General features: G+C 48.3%; 1 protein-coding gene across 1 annotated transcript in view; it reads right to left on the minus strand.

Annotated features, from left to right (window-relative positions):
* Slc36a2 (solute carrier family 36 member 2) overlaps positions 1 to 9,433 on the minus strand; it is a 28,428-nt gene extending 18,995 nt beyond the window's left edge. The window contains exons 1-4 of the mRNA XM_005067751.4: positions 9,165 to 9,433; positions 5,919 to 6,009; positions 5,088 to 5,176; positions 3,001 to 3,096 (exon numbers count right to left, since the gene is read on the minus strand). Coding sequence (XP_005067808.1) covers positions 3,001 to 3,096; positions 5,088 to 5,176; positions 5,919 to 6,009; positions 9,165 to 9,322 — 434 coding nt within the window. The 5' untranslated portion in view covers positions 9,323 to 9,433. The remainder of the gene's footprint in view (positions 1 to 3,000; positions 3,097 to 5,087; positions 5,177 to 5,918; positions 6,010 to 9,164) is intronic.
* Positions 9,434 to 13,304: the final 3,871 nt, after the last annotated feature.

The raw sequence follows: 13,304 nt of genomic DNA on the forward strand, positions 1-13,304 counted from the left end.
CCACTCTTCTCTGTTCTGGCCATTCTTACTATGCTTTCGCTATTCTCTATCCTCTGCTCTTCAGGCCTCTCTCACAGATAGTCCCAGCCACGCCAAGTCTGCTGGCCATGTCAGTCTACTTTCTCTCTCTACTCTGGGCTCTTCCGGATGTCTCAGGCTGTTCTTGCTCTTATACAAACCTTCCTCCTAACCATACCGTGGAGCAGTGATGTCGGCAGTTTCTTTACCACACCCCTCTCAATACACCTGGTGCTGAAACCCTCCCCAACACCAACCCTTCAGAACAACCCTGTCTATCTCTGTTTGATAGACAGAGACCTACAGTGTAGTACACATAGAGAATGGGGAAGGAAACTGGGAGAAAGGCCAACAGAGCCAAGAGAAGGAGAAGAAATGGCTGCCCCTCTAGCTGCTGAGATGTCCCTAGGGTAGGGAAGGCTCAACAGAAAGGTCTTTTAGGACCATAGCGAAAGAAATCTCAGTGTAAATAGAAAGGGTAGAGACAAGAAAGAGTGAATTCCAGGAAGTAATTAGAGTTCTCGTTCTCTCTCTCTCTCTCTCTCTCTCTCTCTCTCTCTCTCTCTCTCTCTCTCTCTCTCTCTCTCTCTCTCTCTCCTCTCTCTCTGTTTCTCTCTCTCTCTCTCTTTCTCTCTCTGTTTCTCTCTCTGTCTCTCTCTCCCTCACCCTCCCCTTTTATGGTCTGTGTGTGTATGTATGTTCACTGTGTGCATGTTTGTGTATGCATGTTTAGTGTGTTGTGCATGCATGTTCACTGTGTGTACACTGTGAGTGAATATGCATGTTTACCTGTGTGTAGGCATGTTCAATGTGTGTGACTATATGCTTGTTTACTGTCTGTGACTATATGCATGTTTACTGTGTGTGACTATATGCATGTTCAATGTGTGTGACTATATGCATGTTTACTGTGTGTGACTATATGCATGTTTACTGTGTGTGACTATATGCATGTTTACTGTGTGTGACTATATGCGTGTTCAATGTGTGTGACTATATGCATGTTTACTGTGTGTGACTATATGCATGTTTCTGTGTGTGACTATATGCATGTTTACTGTGTGTGACTATATGCATGTTTACCTGTGTGTAGGCATGTTTACTGTGTGTGACTATATGCATGCTCATGGTGTTTGTGTACACTGTGTGCATGTGCATATGTGTGTGTAGAGGCCAGAGGTTTATGCCAAGTGTCCTCCCCCACCCCTCTCCACTTTATATTATTGAGGGAAGGTTTGTTGTTGAATCCAGAGCCCAGTAATTCTGCTAATCTGGTTATGCCAGCTCCCCCCCCCCCAGTGATCCTGTCTTGGACTCCCAAGTGCTATTCCAGGTGGGCCGCCTCCCTGACTTTAATATGGGTCGGAGGGATCTGAACTCTGACCTTCATGCTCGTGTGGCAAGCGCTGTATCCACTGGGTCATCTCCCCAGCCTGTGGCCCAGTCTTTTAAGAAGCCAGGCAGTGAAGCCCTAAGCAATGGCACACATCCTGTTCAAAGTTTGGATGCAATGTCAAAAGTACCACCTGACCCACTGAAGCTGCACTGGCTGGTTTTGTGTGTGGACTTGACACAAGCCAGAGTCACCAAAGGAAGGAGCCTCAGTTGAGGGAATGCCTCAGTGAGATCCAGCTGTAAGGCATTTTCTCATTTAGTGATCATTGAGGGAGGGCCCAGCCCATGGTGGGTGGTGCCATCCCTGGGCAGGTGGTCCTGGGTTCTATAAGAAGGTGGGCTGAGCAGACCAGGGGAAGTAAGCCAATAAGCAGCTCCCCTCCATGGCCTCTTCATCAGCTCTGGCCTCTGGGATCCTGCCCTGTCCTGCAATGATGAACTGCAATGCTGAAGTGTAAACTGAATAACCCTTTCCTCCCCAAAGTCTGCCCTTTGCTGCCTTATAGTCTCACAGAAGCTAGACGAACCTTTCAAGAATGAACACATGCTTTAAAATTAAAATCTCTCTTGCTTTCTGCTGGCAAGATGGCTCAGTGGTTAAGAGCATATACTGCATTTGCAGAAGACCAGAGTTTGGTTCCCAAGCCCTACATCACAGCCAGATATAACTTTAGCTCCAGGGGATTTGATGTTTCCAGCCTTTGGGGGCACTTGTACTCATATGCACACCCCATATAGTTAAAAGTAATACAAATAAATACTCTTTGAAAAGAAAATAACAAGCTATTAGGGAGGGTCTGAAATACACACTATAGGCCAGTGAGATGGCTCAGTAAATAATGATGCTCACTGCCAAACCAATGACCCGAGTTCAACCCCTGAGACTCACATGAGAGGAGGAGAGGACCAACTCCCATGGATTGTCCTTTGACCTCTGCATGAATCCCTCCCCCAAACAAATAACTACATATGAAACAACTAAAACTAAAATAGACAATATGACTGGGCACCTTCCTCAGTCTCCCCACCCTGACTCTGCCTTCTTGCCACCTGGTCTTTCTGTAGCATGAACCTGTCACATCTCCATGCGGCTTGCACCCCAGCTTTGCCCCTTCCGGAAAGGTCCTTTAGACCCTGCCTTCTCCCCACTAAGTAACTTTTCATCCTTCAAGGCTGCTTTCTGTAGAGTCCATCCCAGCTGTCCCAGGGAAGCCACCCTGGCCCTGACACACCCCCCTTCCCTTGGCCCCCATAACCCTTGACCCATTTGGTAGTAGCCAGAACCTCTTTCATGTGTATCCCATGGGTGTTGCATAATCAAGCTCTAGGCTGTCTGTCCTTCCCAATGAACCATGGGTAATGCCAGAGCAGTCTCCTTCCCTGTGCTGTTGGCAGGGAAAACTGTGGTTTCCTAAAAATGTACAGTAAATGAACACCTATCATGAGAGCTATAGAACTGGCTAGGTGATGTTGGCAGTGACCTTCCTCCCTGTGGAGAGTCTGACCTCGGAGCCACCTTGTCAGGAAAGAAGTATTGCTTTCTCCTTCATATCCTATCCTAGTGTAAACAAAGAGAGAACGAGGTACCTCCCCCAGTGGGCGTGGTTCCGCAGCCAGACATTGGGACTGGCTTCCAGTCCGTGCATCACTGTGTCCCCATAGTCCATGAAGGGCTTGTTGAGTCTGTAGGACAAAGCACATATGGCATTGTAAGAGACAGATTAACCTAAGATTATGATTTTTTTTTTTTTTTTTGGTTTTTCGAGACAGGGTTTTGGAGGCTATTGGTCCAGCCCGGCCTCGAACTCACAGAGATCTGCCTGCCTCTGCCTCCCAAGTGTTGGGATTAAAGGCGTGAGCCACCACAGCCCGGCAAGATTATGATTTTAAAGAGATGAGAGGCTAAACTGGGGAGATGCCGGGTAAACATGAGGACCTGAGTTCAAATCCCAGAACCCACCTAAAAGCAGGTTCAGTAGCACAGGTCCGTAATTCCTGCAGAATGAAAGGTAGAAACAGGAGAGTCCTTGAATCCCTGCCACTGTGTTGGCTGTGTGGCCTGGTATATGCAGCAGTGAATAAGAGACCTTTTTCCAAACAAGACGTAAGGCCAGGACTGACAGCTGAGACTGTCCTCTGACCTCCACAGTGTGCTATGTCACATGTGTACATGCATGCACACATGCGTACGCTCCTTGCAATGCTCTGCACTGATCCAGAGATCGATCTAACTGGAACGATGAGGGAAGGAAGAAAGGAAAAGGACAGACCGACGTACAGAAAAGCTGGGATCCAGTGCGGCCATGCTCGCTCTGCTGTGAGGCACCAACCACAGCAGCCAGAACCCCAGTTCATTTATTGTATCCATCTGGCTGAGGAGCCAGGCTTAGTGTGCACAGCTGAACAAGGAGGCGGGTTTACATAATCTGGGTAGGAGGTCTCTGTCAGGGAGCAGCCACAGGCTGCTGTCAACCCTGAAGAGGAAGCTGTGGCTGCCAGTTGCTTCATATACTAGCAACAGTCACTCTAGGAGCAGAGGAGGGTTTTGCTATCTCTTTGAGCTTCACCTTGGGAAGGCTTTGGGGGCATTGGCTGTGATCACTGTCTGCCGGGAGCGATCATTAGTATATAGGACCTCTTGTAAATATTGCCAGTTGTGGAAGGTCTTAAATAAGGATAGCATAATAAAAGTCATCTTTATATTCATACTGTATTCTTTGAGACTAACACAGTTAAGTTTCTTTTTTTTTGTTTGTTTGTTTTTGTTTTTCGAGACAGGGTTTCTCTGTATTGTTTTGGAGGCTATACTGGAGCTCACTCTGTAGACCTGGCTGGCCTCGAACTCACAGAGACCCACCTGCCTCTGACTCCCGAATGCTGGGATTAAAGGCGTGTGCCACCAATGCCCGGCCACAGTTATGCTTCTATGTCTCTGTGTCTGCTTATCTTCCTGTACAGCATACTTTCAAGGCCTGCAGTCCAGGCTCTCCCACCCCTCTGCCACCTGACCTGCAGTCCAGACTCCCAGCCACACACTTGTGTCCTTGGAACATATCCTGCCAAGTCCAAGCTCCCTGCTTCAAAGTAATAGCCTCTCCCACCTAACCACCCCCCTGCTCTGCCAGGGCACATGTCAAAACTACATATCCACTCAGGGTTTTCTCCACTCCTTACACATCTACTCAGGGATTCCTCCATGCCCCACAACTCACAGGTTAAAAAAAAAGTCAAGGGACCCAGACCAAGACCACACAGATACAGCGTGCAAAGAACACGAAGTCCACACAGCAGGTTCCAATGGAGGCTATGATGTCTGGTTGTAATTCCATTGTGCTTTGTTCTCACCTGTAAGTTGAGGAGTTACCACACAGCATGAACAACAACACGTCTGGCAGGGGTATAGTGGTGCCTAGACCCATGGTTCTCACTGAACTGGGTTTAACTCTTAGAGGCAGGGACAGGCAAGGGTTGTCTACACTCACTATCCAGGTGGGCAGACCAGACAGGGCAGATTGAGGTCACCTAAGGAACCATGTGTCCAGACCTCTCCAGAGATCTCTCCATCCCTGAAGCTTTTTTTCTTGGCAATCATGGAGACTATGGAGAAGGAAACTCTTCTAATGTAAGAGGTTTGGGGGATGTTCCCGAGACCCCAGACATGGGACACTCCTCACCTGTGACAGAAGCGCTGGGCACACCTGACCAGGATGTGCATACAGTGGCAGGCAATGAGGCCCATCACCAGCAAACTGAGCGGGCCCATCTGCAGGCAGGTCAGACATGAACAGGTGGGAGAGAAGATAATTTAGTAGGGCAAATACTGCTAAGGGCTCAAGGACACCCCCTACACACACACACACACACATACACACACACACTTATTGGGGGTGGGGACTCCAGTATGCCACAGTACATGCATGGAGGTTAGGGCACAGAGGTCAGAGGAGGTCCTCTCTCTCTCATTCTCTCATGTGGGTTCCAGGGATCAAACTTGGGTCATTGGACTCGGCAGCCAGTGCCTTTATCTACTGAGCCATTTGCTATCTCTGAAAGAACTTTCTAGAAAACTGAGTTGAAAGCCATTTTGCTTGTCTTTCCGAAAGCAATCTCAAGTAATGTCCAAAAAGTACACATAGCAATCATGATGAAGTTTGTGATGGGAGTAGGGGAACTAAAGTCTTGACCACGTGTTCCTTTGGTGGCCTCTGAGGTGTCCTCGGGGACACCGAGGCTCTGTAAAGCCAGATTGGATAACCCGTCCAACTCCAACCCTTAACTTCTACGAAAGAGTAAGCTGAGGCCTGAGAGTGATCAACAGTGCTGACTGAACTCCTGGCGTCTGTAGCCAAGTCAGAACTCAGACTCAGGCTCGATAGTTGGATTCTAGGTCCATGTCAGTTACCTAACCCAGAGACACTGTCTGCTACAGGGTGTTTTAACCCATCACTGTCTCCTCCCCCATCCCACAACTCTTCATAATGGCCTCACTTTGCCATTCCTCTTACCAAGATGCCTGCGTTCTTCACAGCCAGGGGGAGTCCCAGGATCCCCGTGCCCATGTTGCCTTTGACCAGATGAACCAATGTCTGGAACCCACTGCAGGAGAAGAAGGAGGGCTGAGGACATGGGATGGGAGAGAATCTAGCAGCCATTCCCTCATCGCATGTCAATACTTCAGTTAAACCGGGCAGGTAAGTTCACAGCCACCTTGATGCTCCTGTATCATTGCCTGGCACATGTGGGTCTCCTGGAGGTGACCACCCAACCCAAGTTGTCCAGAACTGTTCCATGCGAAGTCTATGCCACGAAGCATGGCTATATGAGTCACTGTACTAAATAGTATGTATATCATTTGTCTTCTTGGCAAGATAATAGGGTAGGCACTGTTGTGAGTTTTAATTTGCAGATGGGAAATGGAGGCATAAAAGTACCTAAATGATTTGACCATGGATACACTGGGAGCCAGGGCTGGAAGCCAATCTGTTTCACAGCTCTGTTTTTCTGCTTCTGCTGAATTCTAGGAGGCAGATCCAGGACAAGGGCAGAAAGGGAAAGCCCTGAGTCATCACGGAGGAAACTGAGGCTCAGAGACTAACCTGACTTCCTGAGTTGTGGCAGAGTCAGGATTGCACCCCAAGACTAGGGGGAGAGGCAGACAGGACAAAAGTACCTATGATTTCTTAGTCATAGGTCAAGTGACCTGGGTCATCTGGGGATTGTTCTCCAGAGAGGTTTTCTTTTCTTCTTAGCCCAGGACATTTGTCTGGAGAATGGCATGGACCTCTAACCCAATAAAACCCAAACTAAAGCAAAGGACTTGCACTCTTTCTGTTATTGCTTACTTATGGTATTTGGGGTCACTCCCAGGGCCTTGTGCATGCTGGGCAAAGGCTCTACTACTGAATAATGCCTTCAGTACCTACACACTCATGATTTTTTCTTTCTTTTCTTCCCTTCCTTCCTCTCTCTTTCTCCTTCTCCATCTCTCTTCCTCCTCTCTTTCTCTCTTTTTTTTGAGACAGGGTCTTATGTAGCACAGGCTGGCCTCAAACTCACTATGTAGCCGAGGGTGACCTTGAACTTCTGATTGTCCCACTCCACATCTCCAGTGCTGGGACTACAGGTGTGTGCCACCATGCCCACTTCATGCAGTACTGGGGATGAAACCCAGGGCCTTGTGCCCTCTCCACAGGAACTCTACCAACTGAGTTGTGCCCACAGCCTCAATTTACTATTTAAGAGAGATGTGCAGTTGATCCAGAGGACAATGTCATTAAGAGAGAAAAATTCCAAGTTGGGAATTTCTCTCCCAGTGAATTTCAAGCCCATCTTTATTTCAGATGTCTCTGTATCCTGACCTTGTGAAACAGGGCCCTAAGTTTCTATCTAACCCTTTAGAAGTCTTAAAAATTCCCCAAAAACCCTTGCAGCCCGCAGATCATCTTAAATCAGTGACAGGAGCCTGGAAGGAGCCTGGATTCTGGAATCAGACAAACCAGGATTACAACCCAAGGCTGCTACTTACCCAGCTCTGTCATTTTATGGGGGCACATGTCTGGCTCTGGAGAGCCTCTGCAAATGTGAAGAAAAATGCTATTTTGAAAGAGTTCACCCAACTCCCAGTCTCTGCCTTAACCCACAAGCCCTCTAGCATCAGATTGGTAGGAGTTAAAGAACAATCGGAGGAGAAAGGGGGTGGAGAGCCCAGCATGCCTTTGCCTTTCCCTGTGGGTGTCAACATTGCTGACAGAGATCTAAACCCCCGGCCCCCAGTGATGGGCCTGTTTTGCAACCGGGAAGGGGTCAATGGGTCACTTAGGAAATTTCTAACTAAAGGACTGGAAATCAGAATTTAGCTCGCAGCCATTCAGCCAGTTTGCAGTGTGCTAAGTCACACAAAATTTTGACTCAGGAGCTAAGAGGCTTGGGTTTCATTTTTGACTCCTTTGGTGACCTGGGACCACCATCACAGATATTTTAAAGCAGCTTAGAACACACAAGTACTATGCTTGGGGACTTCCAGCTCACATGGAAGGTGTGGTCATCCTGGGAGGAGCAAGCCATCATTTCTAGACTCTCACTTTCTCCAGCTGGTAAGTGGGAACTGAACCCAAGAGGCCAGACTCCATCAGCTGCATGCTACTCAGTCTATATGACTTATCTCCAAGGCCCGCTAGGTCCTCTCTAGCCGAAATTGCCCCCTCAACCACCCTGGACACAGGACAAGAGTCACTTGGTTCTCTCAAAGTTGAGAAATACCCCTGTTCTCCTGTAGGTGACTCAGGGGTCTCCACAGCTCACTCTAGTAATCTCTAGCACTTAGAAGGCCTAGGACCAGTTCCAGGGACAAAGGAGCCATGTCACACGGCTGGCAGTGTCTTGTGAAGAGAGACTGAGTCCATTCCTTCAGCACCCTCTCCCTCTCTGCCACACATTCTTCTCCTCCATATTCACTTGCAGTACACACACACACACACACACACACACACACACACACACTCACACTCCTTTTAATGTGCTGGGTCATACCTGCTCCTCCCTGCTTTACATATGAGGAAAGTCGATTCGGAGGAGAGAAGGGCAGGATTCCACCTGAATCCAGTCCTTCTGGTCCTCTGTTAAGTGCCATATAACCCTGATGTTGTCCCACTTTCTTCTTAAAGTGTGAGCCTGAGCTAGCTGGATGGCTGTATTGGTGAAGTTAAATGAGGGAGAGCATGCTGGAGCCCTGCAGCTTGTCATGTTCTGAAAAACTTTGTGAATGCTCCCTTCTCCAGAACCCATCTTCCAGGAAATGGAAGAAACTAGAATCTTCTGCAGACTGTTCTTTGAGTAACACCACTGCAACCTTAGTGGCAGCAGGGGCCAGGCTTGCTACAGGGAGAGGCTTATTTGTTGGTTCCTGAGGCCATTGTGGTCTGATCCCGACTTCCTTCCAAGTTCTGTCTCCCTTCCTAGACACCAAAAGCCCCAACTGACTTTATCAGACAGCACTATATTCTAGCCTCTTCTCTGCCTGTAAACCTTAGCATGTGGCTTAAAGCTGTTGGGCCTCAGTTTCCCTCTCAGGGCTTTTCAGATTCTAAACCTGGCCTCAGCTTTGCTATTTGACACAGCCTGTGGCTGCCACTTTTTCCTCTTTAGCATTCCTGGCAGCACAGTGGGTTGAGGGTCAGACACACCCACCTGGAGGTCCAGGCTGGGAGCTGATGGAAGCAGGCATGGGGTGGCAGGGAGCTGCATACACTCACGTTATGCCCTTGGTCTTCTTCGATGACTCTGAAGAGTTCTCATTCGCGACACTGGGATCCTGGCTCTGCATCTTCTTGGTACTCTCAGGAGATGACACAAGGTCCAGCTTGACAGTGGCGGCTACCTGGGGACTCCCAGCACTCTTGGTCACAGACATGATGGCTTCAGAAAGGGCAAGCTCAGCGTAGGGACGGGCAATTGGGGAGGTGTGGGTGCATGTGCAAGTTGGGCTCAGTAGATCTGGCCCCAGAGCTTGCTCTGGCTGGGCTGGAATGAGACCACGCCCATCTGCATATGCGCCCCGCCTCCTCTTGCCTGAAGAAACCCAGGGGAGGAGAAGAGAAAGGAGGGATTTGGGGAGGAAGCTGTATTGGTATTGCCCAATCTCAGGGAAGGCGACAAGAACTGAATTGTTTCTTTTGAGGCAGGGTCTCATGTAGCCCAGAGCCTCCAACTCACTAGGTAGCCAAGGATCACCTTGAACTTTGGATCTTTTTGTTTCTACCCCCTGAGTGCTGGGATTACAGACTCGGGCACCACCATCCCTGTTTTTACAGTGCTGGGCCCAGAACCCGGGGCTTCGTGCATGCTAAGCGAGCAGTCCACATCTGAGTCACACCTCTAGCCCAGCCTGATGATTTTAATGACTGGGGCTGAACTACTTATTACACACTCTCCGAGGGGTGCCCATTTCTGCCTCTGAGAAAACCTTGTCCCATCTTAGAGCAGGCTTCCCGGGGCCCACCAGCCTGCTGTTTGCACTAGGAAGACGGGAGGGGTAGCCGGCATCTCACCTAGAGCAGTGGTTCTCAACCTTCCCAACGCTGAGACCCTTAATACAGTTCCTCATGTAGCAATTTTACCACTGCCATGAATTGTAATGTAAATATCTGATATGTAACCCCAGTGGAGTTGCGACTCACAGGGTGAGAATCACTGAAGAGGCTTCTTTGCTTCCTGGAAGGAAGAGTTTCCTTGGACACAAGAAGAGGCAATTCTGCATGTTTCCCAGGAGCATTTTCCTGGGCAGGTCTCTGCTCAGGGATGGGGTGTGATTTGCTTAGGGTTACGTGTGGTTTTCCGATTAGAGCTTTGGGACTGAGGAAGGGCTAAGGAGCTTGTGGGGATTCGTTCTCTGTCATTATCCTGCTCAGTGCAGATGGACCAGCCAAACTTTCCTCCTTCTACAAATGCTAGCATTTTTCTCCAGCCTGACCCGTTTCCCTACCATCGTCTCATCATTAGAAAACAGCACTGACTGAGGCCTTACCGTGTACCAACAGTGTAACCTAACACACTCGCTGGTGACAGGGACACTGGAGACAGATTCTGAAGGGCCTGTCCCTTACCAGGGCTCTTTCTGGGGTCCCACGTGGATCCTGAATTTGTGATGTGTCTGCATGTCATATGTATGCATGTATGGTGTGAACCTGTGGATGTAAGAGGTGGATTTGAGGTTTTCCTTGATCATTCTCTACTTTTTCCTTTGAGACACTATGGAGGAGCCCTGACTGTCCTAGAACTATGTAGACCAGGCTGGTCTTGAGCTGGGATTAAAGACATGAGCCACTATACCTGCTTTCACCTTATGTTATTTTGAGGCCAGGTCTCTCAGTGACCCTAGAGCTCCACAAATCTGGCTGGCCAGTGAACTCCAGAATCCCACATGTCTCTGCTTCCCCTACCCCCAGCAGTGGGGTTACAACTACATGCAGTCACATGTAGCTGTGCCTGACTCTTCTATGGATCACACTCAAGACTTCATCATGTTTGTACAGCAAGCACTTTACTGACTGAGCCTTCTTCCAAGCTCCTGGTTTTGTTTTGTTTTGTTTATTTTTTTCCTCCTTTCCTAAGGAGTTTCACCCTGGACTGGGAGATCTCATCAGCAAAGGTGCCTACTGTCAAGCCTGATAACCAGAGTTTGATTCCTGGGGCCCACTTGGTGGAAAGAGAAAACTGACTCCTGTAAGTTGTCCTCGGCTCCACATGCCCCATCCCAGCAACAAATAGATTAAACAAATGTAATTTTAAAAACTACAAAGAGGAGGCTCACTCAACCCCTTAGTGCTCCTTCCTCCACCCGGTATGTGCCAGGCTCCACAGAGCCTGGGGGGTCATTGTTGCTTTGTTTTTTGGAAATTGAGGCTTTAAAAGACAAGAGACAGTTGGAGAGAGGTCACATCCCTTGGCAGAGTCCCTGCTGCACCCCAGCCAGGTCCTCACATATCTGCTGCCTGTAGCTTTGATCACCACGCAGACCCTTGTTGAATGCTGGCCCTACCCTTCATGTTCTTTCCCTGAGTCAACTGTGGCCCTGGCTGTGGTTTGCAAAATGTCCTTTCTTCCTTTGTCTGGCACCATCACACCATGCTATTCCTGGTCTGTGGAATGGCAGGCTGTATTCTGGGGACTGCAATTGAAATTCCACAGTTTGATTCTAATTTTAGATTTCATCTTGCTGATAGAGTTCGGCTCCCTCCAGGCAATGAGGTCTGTAAATTCAGAGTGTCAGGGGCTTGGGGTGAAATTGGTTTTGCTTTCCTCTCCAGACTGATTAAGAATCTGGGTTAATCTTCAGACCTTTTGGATAGGGGTGACTGGAATACTTGTGTTTGACTCAGGGCCTTCATGGACATCACAGCCTAAGGAAACCTTGTTGGGTGGGGTGAAGGTGTATACTCCTAACTTGCAACACCACTGGTCAGACAAGAGGGTGAGGACTCCAATATAAGTCACAGGGAGCCAGCCATTTGCAGAGCTGAATTTCAACGTGGTGCCACCACAAAGCCATTGGGACCCTCTCTTCTAAAGGCCTGAGAAGCAGAGGGACGTGGGTAGAGTTTTCTGTAAAGCTGACCAATGGGTCTAGCTCCTCATGGTGGGACCTGTGCACCCTGTGGGAGGCCAGCGTACCAAGCTGAGAGCTATGTAGAGGGTGGGAGAAGTGAATACAACTTAGTTACACTCTAAAAAGGTGTGTGTGTGTGTGTGTGTGTGTGTGTGTGTGTGTGTGTGTGTAGGAGTGTGCCATGGCTTAAGTGTGGAGGTCAGAGGACAACTTTCAGGATCTGGTTCTCTCTTTCCACATGCGGGTTCTGGACTACCACTCTTGTCTTCTAGCTTGGTGACAGGTGCCTTTACCCTCTGAAGTATCTTGCGGATCCCAAGTGTGACTTAAATGATGATATGATGATAATATATTTTTTGTGACACTGTAGAGTTGAGTGGTGTGGGGGGCTTTCATTCTTGTTTGGCAGTTTGAGGCATAGGGCCTTAGGGTGTATCAAATAGTCTAGGGAGATATTAAGGAAGGCAGACATGGAGGCTTGAAGGGGTTGAGGATATGGACTGTGTGTGTGTCTCCTAAATTCACTGGACTGTTTTGAACCTGGCCTCAGAGTTGCATTGCTCATGTGGGCAACAGTCATCTCTCTTCCTTTTAACTAACGTAACTGTACATCTTCATGGGCACAGTGTGGTGGTCTGGGATATGTTTAGACTATATTGAGCAACTCAGGACACTTAGATTGCTCATCATTTCAAACATCAATTATTTCTTTGTGACAAGACATTAGAAGTATTCTCTGGCCTGGTGTGATGAAACACTAATCCCAGCACTTGGGAGTACAGAGGCAGGTGGTCTCTGAGCTGGAGGCCAGCTTGCTCTATAGAGGGAGTCCCAGGATAGCTAGGGTTACTTAATGAGACCCTGTCAAACTTTTTTTAAAGCATCCTCTTGTAACTATTTTATATGATACAAGATGGCTGACCATAAATAGCCTTTTGTAATAGAGTCAGAAGTATATTCCTCTGCAGTTACATTGTTACCTATTGTATTCCTCTGCAGTTACATTGTTACCTTTTGTAGTCCTCTGTCAATTCTATTGTCAACTGCTGTATTCTCCTGCAGTTACCTGTTACCTGCTGTATTCCTCTGCTGTTACATTGTTAACTGTTAACCAATATCTCTCCCTTTCCCAGCCTCCCTACCCTTCCTGGCCTCCAATGACCTCTCCTCTGCTCTCTAGTTTAGGATCTCAGGAGTATTTATCTTTCTGTGTCTTATTTGTTTTACTTAACATTAAGATCTCTATGTTGCCACAAACGATGCAATTTCATTCCTTCTAATGGCTGAA

This window comes from Mesocricetus auratus, unplaced genomic scaffold (assembly GCF_017639785.1).
Source record: "Mesocricetus auratus isolate SY011 unplaced genomic scaffold, BCM_Maur_2.0 Super-Scaffold_100007, whole genome shotgun sequence".
NCBI classification, from domain to species: domain Eukaryota; kingdom Metazoa; phylum Chordata; class Mammalia; order Rodentia; family Cricetidae; genus Mesocricetus; species Mesocricetus auratus.